General features: G+C 47.6%; 1 protein-coding gene across 4 annotated transcripts in view; it reads left to right on the top strand.

Moving 5' to 3' along the window:
• Nucleotides 1-21487, top strand: part of ARID1B (AT-rich interaction domain 1B) — a 323274-nt gene that overhangs the window by 30717 nt on the left and 271070 nt on the right. For all 4 annotated transcript variants that reach the window (XM_084889694.1, XM_084889695.1, XM_084889696.1 and 1 more), the window contains exon 2: nucleotides 15828-16022. In XM_084889694.1, the coding sequence (XP_084745820.1) occupies nucleotides 15828-16022 (195 nt within the window). The remainder of the gene's footprint in view (nucleotides 1-15827; nucleotides 16023-21487) is intronic.

Consider the following 21487-nt stretch of genomic DNA (forward strand, 5'->3'; position numbering starts at 1 on the left):
AATTCTTATTAAATTATTGTGATGACAACTTTTCAGGTGAAGACCCATCTGTTACCAGACTATTTAATATTACATTGTAAGCAATAAATTAAATATAGAAGTGAGGGTATGTAACAATAACAGATACTAAAATATATCTGAAAGATGGAATGAATGTATGCTGTGTGTGTTTTGGCATGCTTACAATGCCTATATTTTGGTATCAGTCGTAAACTAAATGACTGATCTATATCTCAGTATCATTTCTCAAGACAATAGCTTAACCTTGAACTTGAGTGGTGAATCCATGCTTTTACTTGCTAGTTATTATTTGAATAGAGTAAAAATAATTCATGCCCTGAACCCAACATTTGTACGTTAGTTTAGCGGAAGAGCGTTGACATGGAGTGTAGTTAGCATGAAACAGTTTCAGGTTTCGGGCTGAGGGGATGATGTGACTTCTGGTTCCCCCTTTCTGCCTCACCCGCTTTAAAATAGCAGTGCTTTTCATATGACAGAATTGCATGTTGTGACACCCTACTCAGAGGTTATGACAGCAGGGTAATGACAGCAACTGCCTCCTAAGAATCAATCAGGCAATTAATTTTGTAAATGAAATGCTGATTATACAAAGCTTCACATGAGAGGCCCAGTGATTAAAATCAATTTAACAAATTGTTTCAGGTGGGACTTGATTAATAATTGGCCTTAAATGTTGAGGATCTATGACCAGCATACCTTATTGTTACTCTTACTACTATCTAGCTATATATAAAAATTCCTGTTTCTCTTACTACTCAACTATATAAAGAAATCTACAGGTGAGCTAAGCACCTGCCCTCTCCCAGTACCAGGGGTAGAAGCCTGCCCTCGCTCTCTCACACATACTTCACTCTGGTTGTCTAACTAGACAGACCTAATTAACAGTGAAAATGGAATGCATTATTGCACTTTTATATTATCCTAGTTTATGTATTCCTGTGTTCCACTTAAAAAATAAAAATCTGTACAACCAAGTGAAACAGGTGTTTTTCTCTGAAGCAAGTTTTAGTCTTTTCTTATGCTAGCTAACATATATTATGTATCTTACGGAGTGGCATTGCTTTATAGACATTGCCATTCTTGAGTACAGGAATAGCTGTGGATATTGTGTGGGAAATGGGGTTTTAAATGACCAGCCATGGTGATCTTAGAACTGGGGAATGAACGAACGAACGAACGAACGAACGAACGAATGAATGAATAAATAAAAGCTGCCTGCTTGGAGCATTCGAATGTGGACCGGGAGAAGCTGCATGGGGAGTGGGAGAGCAGCTGGATGTCTGTCTCAGCCACACACCCGGCCTTTATCACAGGCCTGCTGCAGGCTGGACTCGGTCAGGCTTCACAGTTTATTACTTACAGTGGACACATGTAGCATGGCATACAGTATTACTTACAAGAGGATGGCTGAAGAGTAAGGGTTAGGGTACATTTGGATTTCTTTGATTTATTTTATTAATGAAATAATAGCAGTAATTGTCCACTGTGTATGGTAAGTTGGGGCGAGAAGGAGAATTAGAATGAGAAAGACACCATTTCAGAGTTGCAGGTGGTCATGGTAAAGGTTTACTGTCCATCAAGTCAGAGGCACGGTGTATGGGGAGTTCTGAGAGGCAGACTGTCTGCTGGTACCTGTGGGGTTAGGAAGAATTGTTTCAGGTTAGAGGCAGCCTAAGGTATTTGGGTGCAAGGGCATTCTCAGAGAGGGCGGTCAGATGCTTTGGTGCATCAGCACCGAGGTGCGCAGGAGAGCTGAGAGATTCAGAGTGGGCTAAGACTTGACAGGTGGAGGAGGTCACCTTAAGATTGAGTCTTGATTATTTGAACATTGAACGTGTGGATTTTGAAGTCTAGATACTTTCAAAACCCTCTTTCTAACTTTTGTTTTTTATTTATTTATTTTTTTAATATATTTTATTGATTTTTTACAGAGAGGAGGAGAGAGGGATAGAGAGCCAGAAACGTCGATGAGAGAGAAACATCCACCAGCTGCCTCCTGCACACCCCCCACTGGGGATGTGCCCTCAACCAATGTACATGCCCTTGACCAGAATCGAACCCGGGACCCTTCAGTCCGCAGACCGACGCTCTACCACTGAGCCAAACCGGTTTCGGCTAACTTTAGTTTTTTAAATCTTTATTGTTGAAAGCATTACATACGTCTGTCCTCCCACCCACCCTTCAAGCCCCTCCCCTGCCCCGGCCTCCCCGTAACCTTTGACCTTCAGGGCAGTGCCTTGATAAGTTTCTGGGGAAAGAATGAGGCAGAAAGGAGAAGTGTCTCTAAAGGTCCACATTGTTTTGCTTCTTACCCTGGCAGTTGGTAGTTTTGGCGGGGAGGAGGGATAATTCTAGAATGCCAGAACATGAAGGGACTTTAAGAGTTCAGCTCTTAATCCCTCTCTTTACGTGTGAGGAAATGTGAAGCTCAGAAGAGTGAAAGTGCCCGTAGAAATAATCTCTAACACTTAATTGATCACTTGCTCTGGAGCGAGGCCCCGTTCTGCGTGTTGTGTGCCCTGTGCTGTTTAGTATTGGATGCTGTAACAGTGCTGGGAGGCCCGGCTGTCACAGCCCCGGTCAGAGGTGGTGTGCCCAGATCTCACAGGAGTGGGGAGCCACGTGCTGGCCGGGCAGGTTTGTTTACCTGGGAGTCTGCATTGAACCCGTCTTCTGTACGGAGGCTTCTCCGTCCTGTGGTGGTGGTGGTGGGGTGGTGGTGGTGGGGTGGTGGTGGTGGTGATGGGGTGGTGGTGGTGGTGGGGTGGTGGTGGTGGTGGGGGTGGTGGTGGGGTGGTGGTGGTGATGTGGTGGTGGTGGTGGGGTGGTGGGGTGGTGGTGTGGTGGTGGTGGGGGTGGTGGGGTGGTGGTGTGGTGGTGGTGTGGTGGTGGGGTGGTGGTGGTGGGGTGGTGGTGGGGTGGTGGTGGGGTGGTGGTGGGGTGGTGGTGGTGATGTGGTGGTGGTGGTGGGGGTGGTGGTGGTGGTGGGGGTGGGGTGGTGGTGGTGGTGGTGGTGGTGGTGGGGTGGTGGTGGTGGTGGTGTGGTGGGGGTGGTGGTGATGTGGTGGTGGTGGTGGGGGTGGTGGGGGTGGTGGGGGTGATGGGGTGGTGGTGGTGGTGGTGGTGGTGGTGGTGGTGGTGGTGGTGTGGTGGGGGGGGTGGTGGTGGTGGTGGTGGTGGTGGTGGGGGTGGTGGTGATGTGGTGGTGGTGGGGGTGTGGTGGTGGTGGTGGTGGTGATGTGGTGGTGGTGATGTGGGGTGATGTGGTGGTGGTGGTGGGGGTGGTGGGGGTGATGTGGTGGTGGTGGTGGTGGTGGGGTGGTGGTGGTGGTGGTGGGGGGGGGTGGTGGTGGTGGGGTGGTGGGGTGGTGGTGGTGGTGGTGGTGGGGTGGTGGTGGTGGTGGTGGTGGGGGGGTGGTGGTGGTGGTGGTGGTGGTGTGGTGGTGGGGTGGTGGGGTGGTGGGGTGGTGGTGGTGGTGGTGATGTGGTGGTGGTGGGGTGGTGGTGGTGGGGTGGTGGGGTGGTGGTGGTGGTGGTGGTGGTGGTGGGGGTGGTGGTGGTGGTGGGGGGGTGGTGGTGGTGGTGGTGGGGTGGTGGGGTGGTGGTGGTGGTGGTGGTGGGGTGGTGGTGGTGGTGGGGGGGGTGGTGGTGGTGGTGGTGGTGGTGTGGTGGTGGGGTGGTGGGGTGGTGGGGTGGTGGGGTGGTGGTGGTGGTGGTGGGGTGGTGGTGGTGGTGGTGGTGGTGGTGGTGTGTGTGTGGGGGGGTCGTTGGGCTTCGCCTGCCATAGCAGCACTGAAACTGCTCACTGATTGGCCGCTGACCCCTTTCTTCTCCACCTGAAGCTCTGTTCACCACGGTTTTGGAATAATTTCCGTTTTTATTTGTACTGAGATTTAAAAATCCCAGATGTGTTTTCATTTGAGTAGTTGTTGTCCTTCCTTTAAACCAGAGAATCCTGTCCCTGCCTGCCCCTGCCCCTGGGGTGGGAGCAGGTGGGCAGAGGAGGGGTGCGGCCCTCCCCAGGTGGCGGTTGGAAAAGCCTTTTTTTTTTGAAACTTACACAAACAAATGGGAGGGTTCTGGGTTGAAAGACAGCCGGTTCACATCTTTAAGGGCGGGCCTGAGATCTTTAAAAAGCCTGGGCAGGGGACAGTCCATTCTGGGGTTGAGCGGGAGAGCCCGAGAGAAAGGGTTTCCACCTGGACGGGTTTTAACTCTGAAAGTCTTTTTTGTTTGTTTGCTTGTTTTAAGTTAAAATATGTTTGTGTGGAATGGAAGCTTCCTAAGAATATTTTAGGAATCTACTTAGAAGTGTATGTTCAGTGTGTAGGAAGATGGCAGCCCTTACCTCCCTCCCGTTACAGTGGTCACTGCGCTGGGGCTTTCCCTGTGCGCTCTCCTCCGTTTGCCTCCTCCAGCTCCCCGCTCCCCCGCGGCCCACCCGCCCCGCCCCGCCGCGCCTTCGTTTTAACCTGCCGCACCCCCCCACACACACACAGGGTCTGCGTGGCGCTCAGTCGGAAGGAGCTGCTGACCCCCTTGCAAAAGGGATTATTTTGTCTTTGTCTTTCCTTTCTGCCTGTTTTTAGCTTTTATTTCGAAATGATTATGAAACGTGTGGGAGAGTTATAATAGTACAGAGCAGTCCCATATGACTTGTACTTTGATACGGCAGTTTTCAGCGTCTGCCCTGTTGTTTCTCCTTCCCACCTCCGGTCCGTCCGCAGTGGTTCCCTCAGCCGCCGTGGGAGGCCGCACACCTCTGCTGCTGCCCGAGTGCTTCCTGGGAACGGGGCTGCGCTCCCGGCCGACCGAGGGTCACTGTCGGCGGAGACGCTTCCCTCTGCTGCTCCGTGTTCCTCCGCGCACTGTCCCCGCGGCGTCTGCGGAGCCAGCGAGGCCTGCACAATCCCATGAAAGGGAAAGTCAGTACATGCTTTTCCCGAACGCTGGGTCTGGCCAGGTGGATCCGCAATAGGGCTGCGTGTCTGCAAAGCCTTTTTACATGCGGGGCCCGGAGCGTGCATGGTGGCCTGTCCAGAGAGAGGTAGGCAGCTGGTGACATTTGTAACATTTTTATTGACGTTTTCTTTAACAACTTAAAAGTAGTTAATTTTTAAAAAGTGATAGCTTTAAAGAGGTGTGAAGGCATCGTGGAGTTTGCTGGGAAATGGTGACTTCTGTGCGTCTTTAGGTGCCACCGTGACATGTCTTCGGGGTTGTTTATCCGTACAAATCGCACGCCAGCCAGCTTCAGAGCGGTGTGTTTTGGGGGTATTGTCTTCCCCTGAGAGATGGGGGCAGCGGGCTGGAGCGCTGGGATATTCGCCCACACAGCTCTGTAGTGAGGAGCAGAAGGCACCCGGAGCCCTGCCGCCCTCTGTCAGCCTCCGCTCTTCCTGCCATGGTGCCGGAGGGCAGATGGTTCCTGCTTGTTGGCCACGGCTGGCCATTGCGGTGGCCCCTGGATCCCCCGGGTGCCGGCCGAGCCTCTGGGCTTGGGGAAGAGGAGCGCGGGGCGGACTGGCGGGGGTGTGCCTCCCGGGACCATTCTGGAGGGATGGCAGTGAGTGTGTCCCCACTGCCGCCGCCGTGTGCCAGAGCCTGGCTGGCTGCGGGGTGTGACGCTCGGAGGCGACAGGTGTCCGCTGCTCGGGTGGCTCTGAGCTGAGGTCCTGTGTGCGCCCGCGCTTCCAGCGAGAGTGGTGGGCGTGGAATTGGCATCTTCTCACAGAACTTCCTTTTTGGACTTACTCTGTATCTGTATGGGGATACACCGTATTATTTCTCTTAAGTAAGAGTCTGCCACTAGGTTTTCAGTAGTGACACATGAATATGTACGCTGTTGTTTATTTAGAGATGTAAACTTTAGAAATTGTTGAAGCTGTGATAATAGCTTTATAGTTCTTTGGTGGCAAGAATAACATTTGAGGGAAGGTAGGAATGCATCCCATTACTATTTTGATATTGTTTTTAGACTACACACACACACACACACACACACACACACACTTTGGTTTGTTAGTAAAGTTATTTCATTTGCCAAATTATATTTCAAAGTGTAGTTCCATCAGACAGTAATTTACTCGCTGAATGGACATACAAGCTGCTGCACTTGGGAGATTAGGCAAGTAATAGTTTTTTGCCACTTTATAAAAATCAGGCAAAACCTGGTGAACCAGAACAGCTTCATTCTGGACTTACTCTGTGGTTCTTAGAAGAGAGCTACAAATGGGTTTAATTTTTGTCTTCTCCATCTCACTGGTGCTATTCTGGGGTACAGGCTAGTTGTGGGGAGAGACGCAGCAAGCAGTCACAAGTAAATACTCGTGTAGTAAATACTGTGACACGGATGCACAGCCCTTTCCGAGGGGACCGGTGAGGACGGGTGTTAGCCGGAATTTGCAGGAGAGCAGAACTCCTTCTCCTTGCGGAGAAGGCCCGGTGGGGGAAGGACGTGGTTTTTCTAGAGTCCCCCTGCCCCCCAGAGGCCGGGGTGGGGAGGGGGAGGTTTCCAGTGATGGCAGGTTTCTGAAGAAGACTTTCCTCCAGGAGTGCTGGCCGGGTGCTGGGCCGGGGTGGTGGAGAGGAGAATGAGTCAGGTGCATCCTTGCATTCTAACCTGTCCGTCTGGATGCGGGCGGTGTCTCTCACTGACATCGGATCCCTGGGCATCCAGGCAGGAGTGTTGGTGACAGTTGGGTACAGAGCTCTGGGCTCAGAGAAACCAACCTGGGAGGCACATTTGGGGGACGCAGGCCTGAGGTGGTGTTGGAAGCTGTGGCTTACGAGAACTTGTGAGAAGTGAAATGTGGTGTGCAGTGTGCGACCCTTGACCTCTTGTCCCCGTTGGCCGCCAGGAGCACACGTTTGTGTGAGGCCCAGGCAGGCATTGTGCTGAACTCAGAGCTAGGCACAAGGTGAGTGAGGCACGGTACCCAGTCTTCCTAGCAGTGTGCGGGGAGCCAAGACAAGAAACACATTAGATTATTGGGTGATTTTTGCTCTAACTTTAGTTCGCTGGTTTGTTAAGAGGGGAAAAAAGATTTTGGAAACTCTTCCTATGGGATAAACCCTGTGGCACCTCATTCAATCCCCAGCAGCACAGGAGGCGAACATGCCTGCACTCTGTTGAATGTGAGCCCAAGTGTATGTAGCTCATGAGTGGTACAGGCAGGATTCACACTCCTGTGTGTGTAGCTCTAACCCGCCTTCCTTTCTCTTATATATTCTGCCTTGAATTCTAAGTGTTTTCTTAAGCTTTGGGCTATTTATCCTATATAATAAAAGGCTAATATGCAAATTTCCTCTCTTGTGGTTGTTTGACCAGGAGTTCGACTGCTCACTATGATGTGTGCTGACCACCAGGGGGCGGTGCAGAACATGACAGGCATCAGCGATATGGCGCTGGCAGAGGGAGGCAGTGGAGGTACTGCTGGCCCCGATGGGCCCTGACTAGAGTGGGACTGGCGGGATGGTGGAGCAGGTGAAGAGACGGTGCTAGGCCAAGGCGGGTGCAAGTGGGGGCCTGATCGCCCTGCCAATTGCCTCACAGACGGCAACCAGTGGCAGCAGCAGGGGGTGGGGCTGCCGCTCGGCTCCCATACACTGAGGGAGCCAGGTAGGGGGATCAATGGCCCTGCAGGCAGGCAGGATGGTGGAGCGGGTGAGGGGGCAGTGCCAGGCTACAGTAGGGTGCTAGCTGGGGTTGCAGGGCTGTGAGGCTGGAGGTCGTGAGCTGGGACCCAATCCCTGCAGGCCATACCGAGGGACCCCACCCATGCACGAATTCTTGCAGCAGGCCTCTAGCTTTATATATTGGAAAGGATGGAGGAATTTGAAGTGTCAAGGGATTGTCGCCCAGAGACAGATGTGGATTTGTGGTTGCATGACGAGCTGAGTCAGTGAGTTGGAGGAGCGCTGGTCAGCGGAAGGATGTCAAGACTGGGAGTACAGTTAATATGTTAGATGTCAGGGAGAGTGGGGACCATAAATAAGCAAAACGAGAATAAGCAGAGAGAAAGACAAACTTCTGCAACTTGAGTCAGCCAGCCAGTGGTATAGCAGGAGATGGGGAAGTGGGAATCGGCAGCTGATGGGGTGGATCAGGAGCGGAGTGGGCTGCCAAATAGGCACAGAGATCGGGGGCTGCATCACTAGGAAAGGTGGGGTCTGGGAAAAGGAAGCAAGTTGCTCCCCATAATACCTTTTGAGTTAAGGGACCTGAGAATTGACATTTTGCTCAGAAAAGGGAAATAGATGTAGCTACCTCAAGTATTTGTAAAAGGACCAGAGTAAAACCAGTGGATGTAAATTACAAGGAACAGATTTCTGTTATATACAAGGAAATAATTCATACATGCATGGTATAGACAGTTTTAGGGTATTAATACATACATGACGTATGGAGGGTCTTTTCAGATCCAAGAAGCGTGTTTCATTGCTGAACCCTTTATCAGGTGTTTGTAAGAATTGTGATGAAGTGAAAACGTATTAAAGTGCTTTGGAAATGCATGCCAGATGTTAGTCAGTATTTGACAGTGCAGGTCAGGAGTCTTTGGATGGCTTTCTAGAAAGCCTCTGACACTGTATGATGAATTTGGGATGTACATATATCATGAATGTCTTTTTTGAGTATCCTAAGAATTAAGAATCACAGCTTCTGATTGTTACTTTTTATTAGTAATTTGTGGCAGTTCTTTTATCCATTATACATGTAACAACATGTTAATTTTTTTATGGCTAGTCTTAATTCTGAAAAATAAAAATCATGTGATATTTAGACTACTGATAAAATTTTAAGTGTAGTTAGGAAAAAATGTTGTTTGTCCTACTGTTCAGTGATAATGTATATGTGAAAAACACACTTTTAGATCCTCACAAAAATAATGTTTTTCATCCCCTGTCCTCTTCCTTCAAATTTATTTGTGGTTCTACGAACATCTGCCTGTTCTCTGTAACTTACGTAACAGAGAACCAAAAACATACTGACTGTGGGCCCTGCTGGGTAGCTCACTTGGTTGGAGCATCATTCCGACATGCTGAGGTTGCAGGCTCCATCTCCGGTCAGGGCACACACAACAAGTAACCAATCAATGAGCGGAACAACGAATCTACGTGTTCTCTCTCTCCCTCCCTCCTTCCCCGCTCCCCCCCCCCCCAACCAATCAATGCATAAATAAGCAGAACTATGAATCTATGTGTTCTCTCTCTCCCTCCCTCCCTCCCTCCCTCCCTCCCTCCCTCCCTCCCTCCCTCCCTCCCTCCCTCCCTCCCTCCCTCTCTCTCTCTCTCTCTCTCTCTCTCTCTCCCCTCACCTTCCTTTCTATTTTTCTCCAAAACAAACAAATAAATGGGTTCTCTTCCAAGCCAGTCTGTGAGTATTCTGGCCTCTCCCTACCCTCTCCCACGTTGCGAATGGCGTCTTGGTGAGAGGGCACCAATAATTTGGTTGTTTTTAGAGCCAACAATAAAACAGCCTTTTCTCTTTTTTTCTAACATATTTTAATTTCTCTTATTGATCCTTCTCGTGCCATTGTAGAATGTGGCTATTTCTGTAGTGACAAATGAGAGTATGCTGCTAACCACATTTGAAATTCTGATGTTTTAGTTCACGTCTTAATAAACAGGCACTGTTTTGTTATTAGTATAAGCGAAAACAAAACGGTTTTAGGTGCTGGCTTGCATGTTTCCTCCCTCCGCCTCATGGCTGTGTGTGGATGCACGTCACAGGAGAGGGACCAGCCCCGAGTTACACGTGGTTCTGGTCCCAGCGCTGCCCGTGGGCGTGTCCCGCTCCCAGCCTCTGTCAGTCACCGGGATGGGGCAGCGGCTTGGTAACTGGGCTCTCTGGAGTGCTGACGTGGGAACCGAGAGTCCGGTGTTTCTGGTAGAAGGGGATGCGCGCTCTTTATCAGAGGCGGCAGGACTCTCTGGTGCCCTGTTCCTTTTTTGACTGAACTGATTCTCCTGACGTTAGAAGAGCTTGACTGTGACTGTTGGGCTTTGTACTATCACTGCTTGACTTGTGTCTTCTGCATGTGTGTGCCCAGCTGATGTAGACGTTAGTTAGTGATGTATACTTTTGTATTTGAGAAAGTTTTACTTTATGTGATCAGTCGTCATTCCTGTGTGAGTCGCCACAGCCATCTAAGCCATTGGCGATGGGACATAGAAAATGCAAGCATGGGATTGCCGTTTCAGTCTGCCTGAGAGGTAGGGAATAACACATGGGAAGTGGGAAAACAGCATGGACTAGATAACAATACCAGACGGCTCGGTCTGCTACCGGCAGCATTTCCGGCAGGTCCGTTGTGGCGGGTCCATTCCTGGGATGGTGAGGGAGCAATTCTGTGTCTTGAACCCAGGTTGACTGAGCATGGTTTTCGGCGGAGAGGAGAGCAGGGGCAGCCCTAGGAGGACTGGCCGCTCCTCTCTCCGTGTTTGTGGTGCCCACGGAGGGCGGCGCAGGCCTGAGGAGGAGAGGGGGACAGCTGAGTCCCTCCGCCCCGCCCCACAGCGCCACAGCACAGTTTGCAGCATGCCTGGGAAAACCAGAGGCATTGCAGAGTTATATTTAGCATCACAGCAAAGTAAACATGGATTGCTTCACCATATGACAGCATGCTCACAGGTCACTGTGGCTGCCTCTGATCGTTATCAACCTAGTTTTCACATGGCTGTAACTCATGCACATCACTTGCAAACATCACCGTGCTTTTCTGTGTACTTTTCCATGTCTTCGTGTATTCCCCTGTGCCGACATGTCAGGACTCGGTCACATGCTCTGAAGCCATTGAATACTTGGGGAGTTTCAGTCTCCTTGGAACCATGAGAAAGTGACTCAGAGACCCTTTCTAGTCCTTGCTAACTCAATTTTCACAGTGATTGTTAGGCAGGTATCACTCTCCCATTCAGTGTGGGAGAAATCTGAGAAGTGACATGTGAGCAGGGTGGTAGGTGTTGGGTAAGGGTGTGGACGCGCATCCACTCTGGACGTAGAGCCATGCTTTTCCCAAGACCACGCGGTCTCCCTTCAGAATTAGAATTCATGAAGCTGTGGACAAGTTTGGGTAAGTCGCATCCCTGCCCCACCTGAGAGACTATTAGGGTTGGAACAGATATAATTCTTCAAGCTTTTGTTTAAAGCTTATTGACCTATTATTCTCCAGAAAGACTTTTACCTACCGGTTCAAAAACTCATTTGCTCACATTGGGTTTCATCATTTTTGTCATTTTATAGGTATGAAATATTACTTCAAAAGTTCTCTTTAATGCTAAGAGAGAACATTTCCCAAAATAATGACTCAGGGGAAGTTCCTTTCTCAGCTCTTGCTCGGTCTAGATATCTGCGGTTGTAGATCAGAACCAGGTGACGGACCTGCTTTCTGTGCGTTTTTGTGATGTCTTCAGTGTATGCGCTCAGGAGACGGGCTGAAAAATGGTGAAATAGTATTCGCACAAAGAAACCACTAACAAACTATCTCCTTAACTCAATATTTTGGAATAAATACAGTTATTTAAATATCTTTATTATAAAAACAGGTGTAGGCATACTCCAAAGGAGTGGTAATGAAGGAGTATTTAAGTATAAAAAGTATCAAGTTTAGCTAAAGTATACTAAAATTGAGTTGTTTTTTAACTTGAATAATCTTTAAAAGGTTAACTGGCTTCCCAGGCTAGCCTCTGAAAACCTTTTACACTAGAATACAGCCTCACTGTGCTACCTGATCGTCTAGAATCTATAGTCCCGCCCATGCTTGGAAAGCCTGCATTGTTCTCTTCCTTTTGGAGGCTAGAGGCGGCAATGGCCGCTTCCGGAGGGAGAGCCAGGAAAGGGTGTGTGTGAGTGTGTGAGATGTATAACCAGTAACTCACACATACATGTGTGTAATGTATAACCTATAACTCGTGTGTGTGTGTGTGTGTGTGTGTGTGTGAGAGAGAGATATGTAACTCATGCATATGTGTGTGTGTGTGTGTGTGTGAGAGAGAGAGATATGTAACTCATGCATATGTGTGTGTGTGTGTGTGTGTGTGTGAGAGAGAGAGATATGTAACTCATGCATATGTGTGTGTGTGTGTGTGTGTGTGTGTGAGAGAGAGAGATATGTAACTCATGCATATGTGTGTGTGTGTGTGTTATATGTATAATTCATACAGGCATGAGTGATATGTATAACCTATAACATGTTAAGTATTCTTTGAAAATGGGTGATTTGTATTGTAGCCTTCAAAGTACTTGGTGTTTTTTTTTGTTTGTTTTGTTTGTTTGTTTACTTAATTGAAGCATGGGTTACTGCAGTTGCAGAATGATATCTGGAAAGGAAAACCATGTATGGAATAATACGTTGAGAAGTATTTGAGGACATTCTTGATGTGGGCGATCTCTCTGATACAATGTAAATTGTGAGCAATGAAAATGCTCTGGAATATATCAACAGAAGGGCAGGTGATAGAAATAGAAAATTGTTTTGGGCTAGATGTGAATATGAGAAATCTTGGTCTTCATGTCTTTTGGAAAAGTCTCAGGTTTGGTTTGGTCTTTGTAAATGGCAGGGATTGAGCCCTGCAGTAGCACATCTTCAGGGTGAGAAATAGCCAGAGTACCAGCGGGATGGGCTTGGATTGTGGGTGAATGTTTAATAATAGGCCAAAGAAGAGAAGGTTAAAATGCAATGATTTGCGCTGGATAAGTATGTTTTCACGTCTGAAGTCTCATTGAAAGGCAGCTGATGCATTTGGAGAGGTGCAGATAATCTGTGTATTTCATGCTTCCGATTTTGAGAAATCTCAGCGTTAAGCTAACATTTTTGACATGGGTGCAAATTAGTTGATTTGTAAGTAGGACTGTGAGAGTTTGTGGCAGTGATGAAACAGATCTTACAAAAACAGTTTTAGTCACTGATAGATGTATTTGCTGCACTGTTACCTATAGCATTAAAATATAGACATTAATCATTTTCCAATTAAAATTTCTGCTTTAATTATGCCAGTTTTGGGTGTGTACTGCTTAAAGCGAAGTAAACAGACCTTGCCTATGGCCTGGGTAATCCACACTGAGTGTGAAGATAGGGCTGCCTCGGGCCGAATTGGGAATTAGGCCATTCACTCCCTGCAGATTCCGAGCACCGCTCAGCCTTGGTTTCCACACTTCCATGGAAAGTTTTATTTTCCCTTTTGCAACAAAGTGTGAAAAATAATTACATTTTGCTGTTTTAGGCATAATTTCTAACTAATTTAAATCATTCTGGCGAAACGTAATTCTTAGTCCTTCTGTTTTAGTTTTATTACAACATATCTATCAACATATGTGTTTATGTTGAATTGTGAAGTCAGCGCACGTGTAACATCAGTGTATTGTTTGAGCAATTTCTGTCATTGTTATGTGCACAGTTTTTCTTGATGGAAAAGGTAACACAGAACACCATGGAGCTGAATTGTGAGAACTCTTTGGCCTACACCTGTTTTCATTCAGGTAGACCAGTTCCTGGCACATTCCCAGGATTCCCTCAGGACCAGCTCAGGTGTTCCTTCTAGGAAGGCTGGAGGAGCTCCTTGCCCAGGCCTCGTGTGCCCAGCCAGGACGTCCCCTGCGGGCCGGCCTTGTGATCTCTGTCCAACCCTCTCGCTAGTGACGGCCTCACTTCTCAGCCTCTGACCCCCCTTTTATGCTCCAGTGCCCGGCACAGTGCAGGTCATTAGAGTGAGCACCAGGGGAGCCCTAAGAAGGAAGAAGGGCAAAAATGGATGCAGCCTGGGGTGGGGTGTAGTAAGTGGAGGCAGGCCTGGCAGCTTCCTCCACTTGGGTTTGGGTTGTGCAGTCCGACTCCCCTTTCTTGCCTCCCATCCGCGCCTCAACTCATAGTCTTTCAGTTCCTGCCTCACCTCTGTGATGAGGCTGCCCATGCCAAGGTCAGCAATGCCTCCTCGTCACCGGGACAGAGAGCTTTAGCCCTCGCCTGGTGGACACTGGGCTCACTTGACAGGCCTGTTCTGTGGTCCACATGCTCCCTTCTCTTCTCTCTGGAATTCCAACTGCATTTTCTGACTATTCTTTTGGTCTCTGTCGGCTTCAGCCTCCTCCCACCCTCCCTTAATTGGGGATATTTTCTAGAATTTTGACCTCCACCTATTTTTCTGTTTTCATATATTCTTCCTGGGTAAAATTCTTGTTTCACATGATTCCTGTCAATTAATTAATCTAGAATTTATTGAGCACTTACTATGTGCCAAGTGCACTGTCTGGCTTCTGTCCTGGAGATATAATGGTGAGTGAAACAAAAAGATGGCTGCTTCCAGGACCCTATGTCCTCTGGATGCAGGGTTCCCTAGTTACTGTTGTAGGCCAGACCTGACCACCAGGGTGGAAACTCACTGTGTCTCCTCCTTCGGGGTATTTTCTCCTGGATTTCCAGTGGGAACCTCGCATTTAATCTGTAGAATCCTGAAGGTCCCACTTCCCGGGAGTTGATCTGCCTCTGCCCCGCGTGCTGTCCCGGATAGTGTCTCAGCATCTGTGAAGCCCCCTTGCTCCTGCTTCTGCCACTGGTCTCCGAGGTGCGCTCACTCTGGGCCTGTCACTGGAATCTGGGCTTGTTTCTCCCGCTGCTGCTACCAGTTCAGGACCTCAGCTCACCCGCCTGCTGTGGCCACCACCCTGGCTCCAGCCACGCCCAGGATCCGCCTTCTGAGAGGCAGATCTGACTGTAGCTCTGTTTATCCCCAAGGTGCAATCTGAAGCCTTTAAAATGACATATAAGGCTCACCTTGTGTGCACTGGCTTCGGCCTGCTTCAGCTTCTCTGCACACTCCTGCTTCATTTGGGTCTAAACTGCTTGTTCCTCATACACAGCAGGTAGCTCCTCTCCCCTGCGCCCCGCTCTGTGCTGTTTCTCTGCTGGGTGGTATTCTATGGCCTGCCGCTCCCCACACGAACCTGGACTTCTCGCATTCTGCTAACCCTCAAACCTTCCTGAGCACTTCCATGAACTCAGTGTGAGCATGGGGTCTGGCCCGAGGAAGGGAAGAGTACAGGGGTTTGGAAGGAAGGAGTGACCGGCCCGTTGGGTGAACGCCGCAGGACAGAGCATTGTGGGGAGGGACTTCTCCACCCCTGCCTGGCTCCTGAGGCTCTGGGGCCTGAGCGCCCAGGCTGAGGCGCCGGTTCTGGCTCTCCCGCGTGGCCTTGGCCCCGAGGCCCGAGCTGACTCACCAGGACAAGAATAAACGCAGTCTAGTTTTGAACTGGTTCTGTTTGGTCCGATGCTGACTGCAGAGGAAGGTGGCTTGTGACTCACAGTCCTGGTGCTTGTTCATGCACACTAGTGATCGCTGGGAATTTTACCCTCGACATTCTGTCTTATTCAAAATCCTTTCACTTTCTAACGAGCACTCAGATGCATCAATGTTTTTTGATAAGGACTTGCAGACTCAGGTCTAAAATAGAGTCGTTCTAAGAATACTTTGAAGTCAGAAAGTGTTCCTAACCGCTCAGCAGACCTTGCCTTTATGACTAGGAAGCTGAGAGGAGCTGGGTGAGACTCCACACACATCTCTGCTCAGCCTGCCTATGTTTACCTCTGGCTCCTCTTGGTTGTTAAGACCTTCGGAAGGTAGAAACATAGAACGTCTGTGTCCATGGAGGTGTTTTCCTTCGTGCTTTTCTGGGGTTTCACTTGTCAGGTCATTGTGTTTAATATGTTTTAAAGGGTCGTCGTGTTTTTAATGCATGTGTCACCATGACAAACTGTCTTTGTAACAAATACTGACTTAGTCAGCTGACTTCTCCGCTTGTTCTCTCACAGGGCAGCCCGATGGACCCCATGGTGATGAAGAGGCCTCAGCTGTATGGCATGGGCAGTACCCCTCATTCTCAGCCGCAGCAGAGCAGCCCTTACCCCGGAGGCTCCTACGGCCCCCCGGGCCCGCAGCGGTACCCTATCGGCATCCAGGGGCGGAGCCCAGGGGCCATGGCAGGAATGCAGTATCCTCAGCAGCAGGTTGGTGCCTCTTGTTACTCGCCCGCCTCCTCTCATGGGGATAGGTCTGTCTGTCCTACTGTCCACCTGAGGGTGGTATTGGGAAAAAGAGGGCATGTCACTGATTTTCTGCTCTCAATTGTCATAGCTTTTTTTTTTTTTTTTTAAATAATCACAGGTACAACCCCCCCCCCCTCCCCCCTTCTTTCAAAGAAGGAAGAGTGAGCTTCTCAGAACACAGTTTGATAGAAGGCCAGTGTGGCCAGCTGTCTTTGAAAGATGTACCCTGTCATCATTTTGTAGCAAATTATATAGATCTTAGCCCTGAAGTGAACTTGGCTTTCCAACATTTCTTGTGTCAGACTGTCAGAGTTTGAGCTGTGAATAGACTTCCTAAGGCGAAGTTTTAAGTTATTTAAAGGTCTTTCTCATGAAGAGAGCATCAACTTAAAAAATTTTTTTTTAGTCTCCCAAAAAGTTATTTACTTGTATGTCTTCTGTACCTTTAAAAACAGGTTTCTGTATTTCATATAGGAGGATTTGATGAGTATCTATTCTCTTAGATTTTCATGTGTTTTCTGTTTTTACTTCAAACAAACAAGAAAGGCTTTTCCCCCTCTCAGGACCCAGTGTTTTTCTCTAGAATCGAACGGTTGGAGTTGCCTTAAGTGACCATGTGCCCGATGGCAGTGGTAACCCCGTCTCCTGGGCGCCGCGGAGCAGGAATGTGGGAAGTTGGGCAGACTTGGCAGGGAGCTGGTCGCTAGGGACACAAAGGCGGGTTATGAGCCCCCTCGGTGCTGTGGGCCTGGGTGCTGGGGCTGAGCCTCACAGAGGGCCTCGGTGGCGCTGCCACCGCCCACTCCGGGCTTCCCAGCCCTGCTCTCAGGAGTGCTTCCTGACATCGGACCAGAAGCCTTTGTGGAAGTGACGCGTCGGCTGGCACTTTGGTTCTCTCCAGAGGGGATGGGAGAATGGACATTCTGCTCCGCGTGCTGCATTGAAAGGGTGGTTCAGGGCCCTGACCCCCCTTTTCTCTCAGAGGCCAAGGGTCTTTCCTCTCTACCTCAGCGCCTCTTCCTTCCTTCCTTCCCGCCGTTGTGGGGAGACAGGGAGCTGGGCCTCGGAGTCCCGCTCTGGTGCCCCTGCTGCCGCCCCTGCCGCCTCGGAAGCTCTCCCCTCCTGGTGGGAGATGGGCCGCTCGCTCAGGCGTCTAGCAGGCACTGCATTATAATTGTGCTCTGAGTTTCTCCAGCTTTACTCCTTCCCCCAGCAATGCCTTACACCCGAGTACAGATCTTTAGTGAGGGTGCTGTTGTGAGAGGAGGTAATTGTGAAGGATGGAAAAGTGAGGCGAGAGGAGGAAGGCCGGTACAGTGGCTGCTGATGCCCTGATTCTGCCCCGGCGACTTCACTGGGCGCTGATGGTTCCATGTGATGCTTTGGCCACAGGAAGAATGGAGGCAGACAGCTAGTAAGAAGAAGCAGGACCTTAAACAAAACAAACAAACAAACAATCAAAAAAAAGCAGCAGCAGGCCCATGGAGAGGGGGTGATGCTGGTGGCTCCTGCTTTGCACCTTCTCCCCTCTGCTTTCCGACGTGACATTGGAGTCATCTCGAGGGGGCTGATCCTGGGAAACTGCTGGCTGCTCCTTTATCTGTTCCTCTGAGTGAGTTCCAGTCTCCTTGGAAGTGTTGCCATTGGCATAGTTTGTAGCACCAAAGGGGAATCGAACAACTGGAGAAGGTGTGAGCAGAATGATCACCTAGGAACGTGCTTAGCTCACATATTACAGGTACAGAGTAGCCTCCATGTTCTTCCCTGTGGCTCTTACGAACTTGTGAAATCCAGTAACTATCGGATTTATTGGAAGGGACAATTTGATGAAGATTACCTACCAAGTATTTTAGCAAATGTTTAATTAAGAGTTTAGATTAGGTATTTACTGCTAACCAATAGAAATGCCTGATTCTAAACACAGATGGTTCTGATGGTGAAAGGGAAGTAAAGTATCTGGCGGGAGACAGTGCTTTGTTAAAAAAATGTCAAACTTTCTATTGAGTTCATCACGATGGAGGGTTCTAAAACCCTTTATTGCTTTTCATGAGTTATACATCCTTGAAATAACCTATTTTGTTTTGAAATCTAAAAGCCTAAATATAACTGAATTCCTTTTTGAATGTGTGAAACATTTTAAAGGGGACGCACAGCTTTTATCATACATACCGTGTTTCCCCCAAAATAAGACATCCTCCGAAAAGGATGGAAAGATAAGACATCCCCTGAAAATAAGACCTAGCGCAACTTTGGGAGAAAAAATTAATATGAGACAGTCTTATTTTCGGGGAAACAGGGTAGTAAGTTCATGTGGTCAGTCAGGGGTAGGTTTTGAAATGGGAAAAAAGTGAAGGTTTCGGTAAAGGTTATTAGGCCACGTTTGTTTTGTTAGCTGTAGTCTGGGTCCTTTGGTGAGTTTTCGGTGAATTGCTTTGTTTGGGTTCTTAGGAACCTGCCACAAAGCCCTGGCACAGTGCTTGGCCGCGGTCTTATTTGTCTTCTCCTGGAATTGATGTCATTGTGGAGCCTTGCTGTAGTCATGGCGCTGGTGTTGTTCAGGAAACAAGCTGGGGGGTGACGATGACGGAGTTTTCGGTGTGTGGCACCGCCACCTAGGCTGCCGCTGCTTTGGCTGGCCTGGCTGGCCTCCAGGGCGCTCTGTGCTCTGTGAACCTCTGAGCAGTGGAATCCGTGCCTGTAATATTGCTCATATGTGTCTGCACAGGGTCAACATGCAGGAATTCAGGATTGTAAATTGAGTGGCCCACTTACCAGCTGAGTGGTAAGTTGTCTTTGGCTCGGGGGTCACAGTTTGATTCCTGGCTGGCATGCCGCCTCTGTGACGGGAATTTTAAACGAGCGTTCCGTTGGGAAGAACAGCCATGCTTCTGGGAGATTTCACATGGTGGCATCGCTGCTTGCTTTCCTCTCTGCGGGTCAGGAGGAGCTGGCCACTCAGTGTGTGATTTTAGCGTTAACCTGGCGAGTCTTGATTTGTATGGTGATAATTTTATTTTTGAAATAAACTCACGACTGGGTCTTTGAAGCATGACGTGATAATGGTACATTATTTTGGTGTTTATTAACTGGAACTAGATTTGTGGCCTTTCACTTGCTGATTCTCCCACATCATCAGGCAAATACATGACTAAACAGATTAGTCTTGCACGGCGCCCTGAAAACTGGCCTGCTTGGGTTTTTACTGCGCTGCGAGGGGAAATGAATTTTCTGTGCCTCTGTGGGGAGGGTCCGGCTCCCGCTCCTGGAATTCAGACCGGGGCTGGTTCAGAGAGGAGTGCACTGGCTGATTCCTCTCAGGCAGCTGCACGGAGCAGGTGTCACCTGTAAGGGGACATGCACCAGGCCCGGACCCTTTCTGAGGGGTTCAGTTACTTAAAAAAACGCAGGGAGCAAAATATCTCTTCCTGGATCAGGGGCACAAGTGAACAAATGTTTGTTTCATTTTCCTTGTCCTTTGTGATCGTAAATGTATACATAGGCCTGTGTGGCTTGCTTTGAAAAAGATTTTTCATATAAACCAAATAGCGCCCAGGAGAAATAGGCTACAGAAACAAAGGTATATTTATTTGTGCCAGGCAGATTATGTCGTCTGAGATATTTCTTGAGTTATCAAGGGTTATTGAGTCGATATTTTAACTGTCCTTACCTTGTTGCAGATGTTTGTATAATCTGATGCCTGTTGGCATTATAAAACCAGTGGGAGAAATGAGGGTAAGGTGAGATATTTAAGTTCATGAGTACTTTTATAATGGAAAATGATGACTTTTTTAGTTTTAAAAACACATCTGTATTGTGAAGACCTTTACAACTATAAGACCGTGGGATATAATCATTATTTTGAAAGATAGTCTGGCAAAATGAAATAGAAATTACTTATTTTTGTTTTAAAATAAGATGAAATTAAAATGAGTTTCTTTAAAAAAAAAAAAAACCTTAAAAATCAATAGGCATTTAAATTTGTGTCTTTAATTTATCTTCTGCACTCTTTGGATATGTCTGTGTTGCTGTGTGCATTTTATGTAAAATATTTATTTTAGAACGTAAGCATTTTATTTGGTGCCATCTTAACAGCCAAAACGCTTCTTCCAATGCAAATATTTATTTGGGCAGCAGATATTTATAAAGGAGACAAACATTACAATTGTTTGGCTAAAATAGATGTGTTTTTTTTTTTTTTTTTTAGGTTATTACAGCCTCGCAGGTTATAGGATTCCCATCTGTGTTATTTTCATAATTAAAATTATGTATATGTTTTGATATTGTTTGAACAATGTGTCTGAAAAGTAAGGATGAATGAGGAGGGGAAGATTGGTTTAAGATGTAAAAATCCTAAAGTCGTTTGCCATGAAATGTTTGTGTGTAGACTTATTCTCTGAATCTCACATGTGAATTTAATAGCCAGGGTGTAATTTTCGTTTTCTTTAACAAGAGCTTAGACTTCCTGTTTTTAGGAGCATAATTGAGTGCGATAGGATGAGCAAGGAAGGCTTGACAACATTCTGAGAGGAAAGGGCACCTCCTGTCTGTTTCACATTCAGATTTAATTTTCTGATAGTTTATATTAAAGATATCCACCTGTACCTGTATGCGCACGCAGACAGCATAAAATAGCATATTTGTGACGGTGGTATTGTGGTGTAATGAAATTATCTGTATGTGTATATAGATAATATATTAAACATGCATTTTACCTGCGTAAGGATGTATATGCACATAACAGATAAATAAAATGAAGGTAAGCATGCTGGCCGGTGAAATAGTGCTATGAGATTTTTCTCACTGTCAGTTACAGCGTTTTTATATATGCATGTTCCCTCCTACGAGACTGAGAGCCAAGCTGCTTTGCTTGTACACCTGAAGTGTTTGGAGTCCTTTCAGCAGATGCAGATTTTTATAAATAATGGCCTTTGTTGGCCACATTGTGTCATATTTCCTCAGTTGTTCTTCATCAGTGAACATGAAGGTATTTACAGTTTACCCACAAAGTACATTCACACCTCGCATTTCTGCTTCCAAGTAGACAGCAGATGCTATCGTCTTTGATGCCAAAGTCCCTGTAGGTGGAGTTTTGTACCAGGAAAATATTTTTGTAAAGATTTGTAGATATGGTAATTTTTATTTGCTCCTTAAAATTTAAATTTCTGGAATACTTAACTGGTTTTATTTACTTTTTATATTGTAGTTGGATTTAAATATTTTGAAGCATTCAATGTGACATTTTTGTAGAGTTGTAATAAAGGAGATCACATTTCAAGTAAAATTTATAGTCTGAAATCTTTATCCTTTTCCCTAAAAATTAGAAAAAGATCAGGTTTTATGCTTGAAATCAGGTTAATGAGAAAATGTGAGATGATTTTTCTTTTAGATAGTTTGAAAAGCTACTTTTATATCGGGAAGTTTTTATA

This window comes from Pipistrellus hanaki (assembly GCF_964339955.1).
Source record: "Pipistrellus hanaki genome assembly, chromosome: 7".
NCBI classification, from domain to species: domain Eukaryota; kingdom Metazoa; phylum Chordata; class Mammalia; order Chiroptera; family Vespertilionidae; genus Pipistrellus; species Pipistrellus hanaki.